This window comes from Simochromis diagramma, unplaced genomic scaffold (genome assembly GCF_900408965.1).
Source record: "Simochromis diagramma unplaced genomic scaffold, fSimDia1.1 OVJJ01000487.1, whole genome shotgun sequence".
Taxonomy (NCBI): domain Eukaryota; kingdom Metazoa; phylum Chordata; class Actinopteri; order Cichliformes; family Cichlidae; genus Simochromis; species Simochromis diagramma.
This window is the reverse complement of record NW_024387305.1, coordinates 3187038-3199129: the sequence shown is the minus strand read 5'-3', so window position 1 is coordinate 3199129 and position 12092 is coordinate 3187038. Positions and strand designations below refer to the sequence as shown.

At 40.7% G+C, this 12092-nt stretch overlaps 1 protein-coding gene across 2 annotated transcripts in view; it reads left to right on the top strand.

Annotated features, from left to right (window-relative positions):
- The first annotated feature begins 2927 nt into the window (after window positions 1-2927).
- Window positions 2928-12092, top strand: part of gnav1 (guanine nucleotide binding protein (G protein) alpha v1) — a 35583-nt gene continuing 26418 nt past the window's right edge. Inside the window, exons 1-3 of one of the 2 annotated variants that reach the window (XM_040004469.1) lie at window positions 2958-2972; window positions 3072-3731; window positions 3955-4046. In XM_040004469.1, the coding sequence (XP_039860403.1) occupies window positions 3602-3731; window positions 3955-4046 (222 nt within the window). In that variant the 5' untranslated portion in view covers window positions 2958-2972; window positions 3072-3601. Of the gene's footprint in view, window positions 3732-3954; window positions 4047-12092 lie in introns of both variants that reach the window. The other variant, XM_040004468.1, reaches the window with a different exon arrangement.

Below are 12092 nucleotides of genomic sequence, written 5' to 3'. Positions count from 1 at the left end.
ATAAAAGCTCCTGTAGGTGGCCGTCTGTCTTTATCGTTAATCATACTACGAACACATTAAGATATGATGGGGCCTGAACATTCACGCCTTTGTATCTATGATGAAGGATTTTAAATCCAATTCTGGATTTAAAGTTGAGTGAAGAGACATATGAGCTCTGTGGTGTTTTGGATTAACTAAAGGCTTTTCAGGGAGCTTTTGGGACAGTCTAACGATAGTGAATTATGATAGTCCTGCCTCAAAGCAACAAATACATGAACTACTTTTTCAAGTTCACCCTGAAAGAGGATGTTTCTAATTTTAGCCATGTTGCACAGATGAAAGAAAGCAGCCCTACTTGTGCATTTGATGTCTGTATTACCGCTGCCACATAATGTGTGCTGCCTGATGACAGAGCGTGGTCAGCACATAGTCACGGTTCACTGAGGCGGTGAAATGAGGCCAGAGCCACTCAGAAACAAATAACTCACATGGTTACCATCCAGCCACCCTCAGATCTGACCAAAGACTGCAAACCTTCACATAAAAAACAGTAAATCTCTAATCAGCAATCCTCAGTGTTCCCGAGGAGTTTGGGCATCACTCTGGACATCACACACATAGAAGCTCTGTTTGATCTAACTTTCAGAGCTCTGTACGGATGCTGAAGGTTTGAAAACACATGGACTTTATTCCACATGTTGAGTTATTGAGGCACTCAACCAAGAGGAGATACACTTGGTTTGTGGAAATAATGCCAGTGGCTTTTCATCCAGAAAACATCTCACAAATTAGACATTCTGGTGGAAATTGTTTTTATGCTTTAAGAGTGATACAAATAACATAAAATAATACTTACAATAAAGGAAACACATAAAAGAAATCAAACTAATCAATATTTTAGTGTCTTTCAGTCACTAGGCTCACTCCAGGCTCTGACTTACCTTCATTCGACTTTTGATACTTTCCAACTAGCACCCTTTAATCACAGACTTGATTTAAATGCAGAAAAGAATTATTGTATAAGTATAATTATGGTTTTCTCCACACTGACCATCCTGCAATTAAAACTTTAAATGGCATCAGCCTTATTCCTGCTGAGTCCAACAAAAACATGGAGCTTTGTATTAGTTCAGTCAGGCCGTGAAGTCGGTGCCAGCCCACATCAGTCAGTGGCTCAGCTGACACCTTTCTACACATCTCACTGGCAAATCTGAATTAGGGTGTGCTATTTAGCTTGTTTCTTGAACATGGTTACGGTGTATCTGCGAGCCACTTTGCAACCCACACTTCCATTTCCTCCTTTCATGGCTGTATCTGCCTGAATCAGTGTTCTGCACTGGCTCTCGCTGTGGCTTCCCATGCCAAATATAAATCACTGCAGACACACATAGCAATCTTTTGTCTATAGCGGCCCTGGCTAAAGCAGGAATTTAGCTCAAGAGCTACAACAGCAGACTTTCATTTGAGATTTATATCCAACATCTGGCTGAGAAAGTTAAAAATTAAACTTCTTGGATTGAATAAAAGGATGTCTGTCTTCTCCAACCTTTTAAGGTATTGTTAAGTCAGCCGTCATGTCTCTCCTCAACTATGAAGATATTCTGTATGGTCATGCAGCCTAAACAAGACTCCAGCAGCCAACCCCTCCATGCCATAGTCCAATTTATAAAGATCTGTTGTTTATCATGAAAGCTGTCATTTAAGCCTTCCAGTAAACCAGTAAATATACATTTACTGTTGTGAAACTGGACTCCATCATTCCTTTAGAGAGTTTAAAACTATTATGGAATCCTGTGATCTTTGTAATAATGTATTGTTTATACTGTTTTTCTTTTCAGGTATAAGTAGGGTGACCGTATCCCAACAAACTAAATGTGGGGCAAGCACTGTGTTTGCGTGAGACAAGATGGGACACGTCGACACTCCTAAGAGATATGAAATAAAAATTCAGAATGTGTGAATTTTATTTCACAGTTATTTCCTCTGCTCTTCTGCCTGGTAGCAGGCTTCTTTTTAGCTTTCAGTTTGGAGGTATCTATAAATTGGCATACCTTTTTTATTTTAACAATATCTGCTCATTTTAGCAGTTTTTTTTTTAAAAAAATCCAAATATGACCCATATACCGTGTCACTACACACTGCATTTTCCTCCTATGCAAAATTTAAAAGTGACTCAAGCAAAAAAAGGAGAAAAAAACTCTCAGCATATGTCATTACTTTTTCATTTGTGTGAGCTTTCATTATATTCAGCAATAACAATATGTTTTATTCAGCTCTGCAGAGGTTTTGACTTTTTGGTCCCTTTAACTTTCCCTGATGATGAGTACGCCATTAGACAGGCTGACCTTCTTCTGACTAGAATAAAAAGCCTTTCCTTCATATGCAGTGAGTAAAAGCCAGGCGTGAGGAATGTGCGTGTCCTGCAGAATCAGTCGAAAATGTGCAACATTGACTCAAAATGTGGGACAGATAGAGAAAGACTCAATGTTGCGCAGTCTCTCACAAAGAGGGATATTTGATCAGCCTAGGTACAAGTTGTCTCAATGAGATCGTCTGATCAAATGAAATTTGAACTAATATAAAGGCAAAGTATTCAATTAAAATGTCTTCATATTGAACAGCTAAGGAGGACGACCTATTTAAGTTTTTTTTTTAATGGAAAATTATAATTTTAAATTCATACAAAGGCTTTTTCATTTAGAAACCACTCGTTATTTCTAAATGCTCCAAACACTGATATGAAATAGTTCGCATTTCACAGTAGAAGTGTTTTTATGGTTACAAACACCCTTTTGTTTTGTTGCACAACCTGTTAAACCACGTATCTGTTTCTCTCTTTTAGGAGGCGGATTTTGACGAGCTCATAAACTGTAAATCCCAGCATGCCTTTGCACAACCTAACATGATAACTGAAGACACCTGAAACGTCCTACCTGTGCGTCATCGCGACGTTACGCAAGTCGATTGTGTTTTTGTAGGCTACAATTAAAGTAAGTGTTAACAGCTGAAAAGTAAAGAGAAATTAGGTCTATAATGTAGTAAGTGGAGTTTTTTAATTACGTCACGCCTATTTTATTTTTCATGAACAGGTGAAATACACAGAGTAGCAGCAGCACTTCAGCACGTCGCTTCGCAGGAAGTCCAAAGGATTTCCATCTGGGTTGCGGGCAGCAGGGGGCGGAGGTAGTGTTTTTCTTTTTTTTTGGATGAGTTGGGGTCTTTGCCAAGGCGGCAGGACAGAGTTTGAACTGCTGCGGCGGAAAGCGGCCGAGCAGATTTGCGGTTTCTCTCTTTTTGTTTTTTAACGCCCAGGACAGGCGCTGAAACCTGACGCTAAGTGGGGGGAAAAGCGCTTGTGGCTGTGCGTAAAATCAGTTTTGTCTCGAAAGTTTGAAATAACTCTTGGAAGTTTGAAGAAGGTTGTTTTGGCAATGGCCTGGACTTTTTTCTTTGCCGAGGTAACTCCTCTTTTCGCTCTGCCGGTTTAGTTTTGGAGTAGAGGCAGAGCCCGAACTCGGAATATGCAGCTTGTAGAAAGAAAGTCGGACTGATCCCAGGTTGGATTGCCCTGCTTTTGTTTTCTCTCTGGCCGGGCTCGTGGAGGAGATGCGCGCTCAGGATGGGACTGTGCCTCGGTACCGAAGTTACAGAAGAGCAGAAGAAGGCGAGGATACACAGCGCCAAGATAGACCGAGAACTTTACGAATCTGCCAAGCGGGAGATGAACGTGGTTAAAATACTCATTCTTGGTGAGACTGACAGCTTTAAATGAACCCAGCTGTTGATGATTTTAGTTTAAAAGAACTCAGATATTCCATGTAAACTTTAATTTTTGAAGCACAAATCCTACTTTGACACCACACTTTGATTTTATAGATAACTTTTACAAATAAAGCCCGATCACAGTTGAACACACAGTAAAACAAGTTTTAAAACACTTTTTTTAAAAAACCATCTCACGTTCTCCTACAGGTGCAGCAGAGAGCGGCAAAAGCACTTTGGTGAAACAGATGAAAATCATCCACAGTAATGGCTTCACCAAGCAAGAGCTGTGCACCTTCAAGGTGAGAAACACTCTCACGCTCACCCTGCCTGTGTTTTTATCAGTTTATTAGCATATAGTGCTTCCACTAAGCTCTTGTAGAGGATCTAAACAAATGCATGACTTCAAAAGATCAGTATCACGTGTGGGGTTAGAGCACGGGTTTCATCTATAAGGCCCGAGGACCAGAACCTGGAACGGCAAAAACTCAAATCCGGCCCGCTGGACAGTTTTGCAAACATGATAGAGGGCATAAAATGTAAGTTTTACAGCTTTTCCTGCTGATAAAGACCTCTCCACAGTGATTCATACCACAGCACAGACGTTAAGTAAAAAAGAAATGATTAAATGGCAGAAAAGTTCCCTTTTTTCACTTTCTACTATAGAAATCTTGGTTAAAAAAATTTCATCAATCATAAAAAACTTTGCTTATACACACAGGCCACTGTGGGCAGTGAGCTACCAAAAACGTTTTTGTAATTTTATGCATTTATCATCTAGAAAAAATGAGATGTACTTTCATATTATTTAATTAATTAATTAAAAAAAAGACATTGCACTTCCTTATTCTATATTAAAATATCTCAGGAATTAAGTATGTAGTTAAACATCTTTGCAATGACAAAAGGGGGAGTTTCATTCGTCCAGCTCACTTAAGATGAAAGTGGTCTGTATGTGGCCCTCAATGTAAAATGAGTTTTTCATCCCTGATTTGGAGTCTAGTTTCCTTTCAGGTAATAACATGACTTCAACAAAGAGCTGAGATTATGCTGCAGACACAGGAATGCATTTCAGGTTTTTTTTTTTTTTTTTTTAATGATTAGAGAAGAGATAGAGATGAGATGGAAAATGAAAGCAAAGCCTGGTTTTCCTGCAGGGGGGGAGATATCTCATGATACCCAGGATCAGGCACAAGTTGGTATGCAGTGATTTGGCTCACATCTGCTCTTCCTTCTGTTTGTGTGAGAGTGACTGAAAGCCAAATTCCTCTGTTGTACTAGAGGTTGGGATGGGGAGGGGAGAATGGAAACGGTTCAACACACACACACAGTTTTTTCTCCCATTAGCTTGTTTTTAATGAGGGCTTATCCTCTTTGACCTCTTCTCTTATTGTTTTTCCTGATTTTTACTTTGCTGTACTTTGCCCATCTCGTTCTCTTGCTTCTCCTTGCTGTGTTTAATGATGTGATGACAGGAAGGGTCTTCATCATGCTTCAGTTACCTGTTCTGTCTCCCAGCAATAACAGTCCTGTCAGTGGAAAAGTCTGACAGTCAAACCTCTTTTTAGATTGTGAAACAGACCACGAAGCTGAAAAGAAACTCAGAAGTTAGGAGGCTGGAGTTTTTCTTGAACCAGTGCTGACTATAGTATTCATTTAAAATAAGTTAACCGGATGTCTGGATAGGTAGTGTGTGTGTGTGTGTGTGTGTGTGCGCGCGCATGTGTTGGAGAGGGGAGGGGCGTCCCCTTGATTTGCAATAACTTCGGGAGCAGTTAATTGGCCAGGATCAGCTACTGTCCACTAATGCTTTATGGCCACAGACTGTATATAAAAGATGGACATGGCTAGGGTTTTGGGGGGTTTTTTGGGCTCAGAAGTGACCGTGTCTTAGCTATAGAGAAATGTGTCTTCATGCTAGCTTGTAAACTTGCTTTGTAATGCTGTAAAGTTGGGGATTTTTAATGTGGGAGTCTTTGTTTTGGGAATTTACCTCAAGTGGCCACTAGAGGAAATGCAGTTTTTTGGGTTTTTTAAATTTTACTTTTATCAAAACACAGAAAGGAGAAGAGAGTCAAGAAACTGACTGTGAGTCTGCAGAGGTACTGTCTGCCTGACAGGGCTTTGTATGTTCACACAGACAGAATACCAACAGTACAGTTGGTTTAATGTAGGTATACATTAATCAGGCTAATCCATATACTATGCTTCATTCAATTTTTTTTTTATTTTTGGCAGGTGCAATCCTCCATACATCATTTTTTGTTTCATAAATACATATTTGATTACAGCGTTACTTTGCATACATGCTTCAACACATTTTGAGTTCCAGTTGCACCTCTCTTTTGTCATCGCCGGTGTCAGTTGGGTTTGGTTTTGTTCTCAGGTGACGCCCTTATTTTTAAGTGGAAAAATGACACCAACCCACAATCCTGCTCTTCCGCCCCCCTCCCTTCCCCTGTCGTCCCAGCCTCCCACAGCAAACAAAAACACGCCCTCTTCTCTCTCTCACACACACGCACAAAAATACACAGATGAGCTCATCGCTCTTTCACCTATTGTTTCACATGTGTTTGTGTTTATCTCTGACACTTTGCCCTCTATTTGGAATAAGAGTCCGTGCTTCCATCAGTACAGTAGTAAACACCTCAACCCTGCCTTGACCTGAACAGATTATCCCTGCTCCACTTTGTTTTTTCTCTGATGAAATATCACCTGAAGCAAAAGCCAGAAAGGCATTAAGAAAACATTCCTACATTTCTCTGCGTGGCTCTTAGGTTTGGATTGTGTTAGGACCATGACAGGACAGCCTGTTTAGAAGTAATAAGTGGAGGAAAGGTAGGACGTGGGCTCCTCTTTGTTTCATCCCTCTTTTATTTGCAGCCCGAGGCCGTGGTGTGGTTTTTACTTTGGACATGCCGACGGGCAGACATTTTTTTCCTTTTGTTCCCTTCCAGTGCACACAGCTCTGTTTTTCTGTGTGTGTGTGTGTGTGTGTGTGTGTGTGTGTGTGTGTGTGTGTGTGCACTGTTGATGTAGTAGTTTTTATCAACTGAATTCATTTTTTTGAGCCTGTAATCTCGTCTGTTGACTCAGGTGTTTCACTAAGAACCTTTGTCAAGGACAAGTTGCTGGAGAAATGCAATAAATCTTTGAGCTTTTTCCTCAAATGTGACTACAAAGCCTGCAAGCAGACTCATGCTACACTCTTATACTTAGTTACTCATTGTTAAAAGAAAAGTTGGTAGTTAATGATTAAATATCAGGCCGCTGCCAGTTAAGTCACATTCTTTGTCGTGGTTTGCTCTGACACGAGACATGTGCTAATGGCTGTTAATTTTCTGTGCTCAGTGAGCTGATCCAAACGCCGAGCTGGACCAGGACAATAGTTCAGTGTAACTGGACGGATTTAGCGATTATGTTGTTGTAATGGGACTCATAATGTCTTTGCTGACGCACAGTGCAACACAAAGTTTCCGCAATACTTTGAACTGCTGAATCTAGCTGGAAACAGAGGTTCAAAAGGTGTAACAGGCTCTGTGGATTTCTATCTGGTGGACTTCCTTTCAAAAGGACACACAGACACGCACACTGGTAAAAACAAGGTGTCACTTTACTCCTTGAGAGGTGAGGTAAAGCTGATAATGAGTTCAGATTACCATACAGTGACTCCTGTAGGCTGCAGGGTATGTGCTCTGTACTGATTGGTCAAATGCTCTGAAATGGTTAACAGTTATCACTTGAAAAGACAATGAGATATAGTGATATCTGCACACAAAGCACAGATGTCTCCCAAGGTGTTCATCACCATTGCTGGTGAAGCATCTCTGTATATTGGCATGATCAAAGAGAGATGCAGATAATGCATGAAAACAAGTTACCAGAGGCAAATCTGCAGATGCCTGCAAAATGGTGAAATTTTCTTTTAGGAGGAAGCCACCGCCTGGATTTAACCAAGCAAATGGGGATGAGCCTTGAACTGTATAAAAACTTTAGTCACTGGTATGTTTAAGTTGGTGACAGGTTATTTAACCCAAACTGGTGCAGTGAGTGGCTTCTCATTTCCTAAACTAAAGACAATATGTAGGAAGACGAAAAAAGAGCTTCTCTCTTTCAGAAGGGTTAAATAATTGGCATCAAGCAAAGAACTGTGGAAGTGACTCAAAATTCTTTATTTGGGTTAACATCTGTCCCTCCATCCATCCATCCATCCATGTACAGTGGGGCAAAAAAGTATTTAGTCAGCCACTGATTGTGCAAGTTCCCCCACCTAAAATGATGACAGAGGTCAGTAATTTGCACCAGAGGTACACTTCAACTGTGAGAGACAGGATGTGGAAAAAAAAAATCCATGAATCCACATGGTAGGATTTGTAAAGAATTTATTCGTAAATTAGGGTGGAAAATAAGTATTTGGTCAATAACAAAAATACAACTCAATACTTTGTAACATAACCTTTGTTGGCAATACAGAGGTCAACGTTTATAGGTCTTTACCAGGTTTGCACACACAGTAGCTGGTATTTTGGCCCATTCCTCCATGCAGATCTTCTCGAGAGCAGTGATGTTTTGGGGCTGTCGCCGAGCAACACGGACTTTCAACTCCCGCCACAGATTTTCTATGGGGTTGAGGTCTGGAGACTGGCTAGGCCACTCCAGGACTTTCAAATGCTTCTTACGGAGCCACTCCTTTGTTGCCCGGGCGGTGTGTTTTGGATCATTGTCATGTTGGAAGACCCAGCCTCGTTTCATCTTCAAAGTTCTCACTGATGGAAGGAGGTTTTGGCTCAAAATCTCACGATACATGGCCCCATTCATTCTGTCCTTAACACGGATCAGTCGTCCTGTCCCCTTGGCAGAAAAACAGCCCCATAGCATGATGTTTCCACCCCCATGCTTCACAGTAGGTATGGTGTTCTTGGGATGCAACTCAGTATTCTTCTTCCTCCAAACACGACGAGTTGACTTTATACCAAAAAGTTCTACTTTGGTTTCATCTGACCACATGACATTCTCCCAATCCTCTGCTGTATCATCCATGTGCTCTCTGGCAAACTTCAGACGGGCCTGGACATGCACTGGCTTCAGCAGCGGAACACGTCTGGCACTGCGGGATTTGATTCCCTGCCGTTGTAGTGTGTTACTGATGGTGACCTTTGTTACTTTGGTCCCAGCTCTCTGCAGGTCATTCACCAGGTCCCCCCGTGTGGTTCTGGGATCTTTGCTCACCGTTCTCATGATCATTTTGACCCCACGGGATGAGATCTTGCGTGGAGCCCCAGATCGAGGGAGATTATCAGTGGTCTTGTATGTCTTCCATTTTCTGATGATTGCTCCCACAGTTGATTTTTTTTCACACCAAGCTGCTTGCCTATTGTAGATTCACTCTTCCCAGTCTGGTGCAGGTCTACAATACTTTTCCTGGTGTCCTTCGAAAGCTCTTTGGTCTTGGCCATGGCGGAGTTTGGAGTCTGACTGTTTGAGGCTGTGGACAGGTGTCTTTTATACAGATGATGAGTTCAAACAGGTGCCATTCATACAGGTAACGAGTGGGGGACAGAAAAGCTTCTTACAGAAGACGTTACAGGTCTGTGAGAGCCAGAGATTTTCCATGTTTGAGGTGACCAAATACTTATTTTCCACCCTAATTTAAGAATAAATTCTTTATAAATCCTACCATGTGGATTCATGGAATTTCTTTTTTTTTTTTTTTTTCTGTCTGTTCCACGTGAGTGACTCTGTGAAATTGACTCTGTATCATTTAAGTTGGAAACTTGCACCTGGTGCTGACAATCTTTTTGCCCCACTTATCTGGGGCAGCAGTCTGAGCAGAGAACACTCAACATTTGTGAAAAGCTACTTTTACCCTTTTGAAAAATGTCATTTATGGTCTGTTTGGCCTGTGAACATTGATGGGTTTTCACCTACAAAATCCCTCCTTAGCTTTTCTTCCAAAATCCCAACTGCATGTTATTAGTCTTGGATAATCTATGTGCTCATCGAATACTGATTGGTTGACGAGTGGAGCAAGATATGGAACTAAATGGGAGAAGTGTGAAAAAAGAATCATCAAAGATAAACAACACGGCATGAAAAGCAGAAGCAGCGAGTACTTTTGTTTTTTAAACACCTGGTTTCACTTCAGCTGCTTGTCTAATAACTTCGCTTTTCTCCGCGGCTTGCTGATGGACCAACAGCAGCACAGGCACGAGTAGCCCACATAATACAGTATCACATAATTTCTACACTGCCTCTATCAACAACAAATACTCTCCGCAGATAGACGGGCGGTCCGTGGGTGCCTTAGCGCTACCTGTGCTCAAGCATAAAGCAACCAAAATAGTGACTTCATGGAGCACGAGAGGTTGTTTTCACACATGGATTGGTCACCACAGAGCCCAGACCCAACTGAGAATCTTTGGGTTGGAAAAGACTTTACACAGTGGACTGACTCTCCCATCATCAATACAAGAGTCTCGGTGAAAAAATTGTGCAACTTTGGGTGGAACTAAATGCTGTCACATTGCACAAGTTCACTTAAAGGATGCCACAGTGAGCATCCTGCTACTCTTCTTCTCCTCTGTAAATGCTAAACTAGAATAAGCTGAGTCAGGGAGGACGAACTGGGAAACAATTGATAAAGACAACAAAGGTGGAGAGGGGGAAGTGAGGAAGCACAACTGAATCACTACCCTGAGACGAGCTATAAAGATAGAAGCATGAACTGTGACGCCTCTATAGTAAATGCTTCCATTGTCTTTATGAAGCTTTGATCACTTTAATTCAACTTGAAATATGAGAGTTCACCTTCCTCACTAAGCTGCATGTGTGTGTACTCCTGAACTTCTAAAAATATGTCGATTGTGTTGCATTTTCTTGCTTTTCAAACTAAGAGCACTGATTTTTGGAGTCCTGCGTTATTTGCATTCATGTTTACTTGCTAGCGGCTCTTTTTCTCTGCATCTGCTTATTTCAGTTCATTCATTTAGCTCCAGCTTCTTCAAAGTGAGTGTCAGTCGGTGCAGATCAGTCACAGGTGTTTGATTTGGTTTGTTAGGCTGGTGCAGAGAGAGAGTGTGTAGGTGCTGCTGACTGAATCGAGAAGTATTTCAAACTCAGATCTGAATAAACATTTTTCAAATTTTTTTTGTGAAACTCCACAAAACATAAAAGCATAATTCGCACAAACATAACTGTATTTCTTGTATCTTTATGACCACATGTGTTGTGCAACTGTTTTTATTCTGAAAGCGTCCACACACCCACACACATGCTTTCACTTACGCTACCTGGTTAAACCCAATCCTTGCCGGAGTCACTTGTGAGGTCAGATGCGAGAGTGAAGGCATGTTATCGATGAACAGATTCAATCTGTTTTTGCTGTTTTTAAATCTAAACAATTTAAATAATTTAAAACAAAATGAAACTTTGTCTGTCTTTTAACCAGTGACCCTGCTAAAAAATCTGGTGAAAATCATCAAATACAAGTATAAGCCATATGTCTGAGAGCTTTTTAAAGCCAATTATCTGCCAGACTTGTGACTTCCATTTGTTTTTGTGGCCTTCATCCGTTACTTTGATGAAGCCCACAATGCTGAAACAATAACATGTTTGTTCTCATGGGAAAGTAAACTAGTGTAACTGAGATTTGTGAACAATTTCCCTGAAGTTTCATATTAGTGCTACATTTTACCTTTGAGCTACTCCATCTCCGAGAACCTGAGAACTCTGCTTCAGCTCAGTTTCAGCCCAGAGCAAACACAAAGTCCTCATTGCTACTTTGTGTATGTTGCAAAATGCTGAAAGTGGTAAACATTGAAGATGATCTCCAGCTTCGTGACAATAAATATACCTATGAAAAAATTGAAAATGCCAATAAAGACATCTATTGTCTAAAGGAAGACACGCAGTGCTGTGAAAATTATTTGCCCCGTCCTGATTTCTTGTTTTCTCGCATACTTGTTACATATTTAAACATTTCTCCTATTCTGACGCTGCCTACCTTTCCTAATAGCTTACAGCTTTATACCCCTCGTCACACATTGACTTCTACTGCCGATCAGTCCTCTGAATCTCCCTTCCCCTCAGCTTCTCTTTTAGCCTCTTCATGTTAGCTTCAATCATTAACATCGTCCTTTTATCAACAGTTCTGGTTGTTATCTTTTAATCATTTATATTTATGTTTTAATTTTATTTTAATTTACTCTATTTTTTTTTTTAAACTATGTCCTTGTGTTTTAATTATCCCAGTTATTTTATTGATTGTCATGCAACACTTTGCTCAATGTTTGTTGTGCTTAAATCCACCTACACTGCTGTGAAAAATTATTGGCGTCTTTGCTGATTTC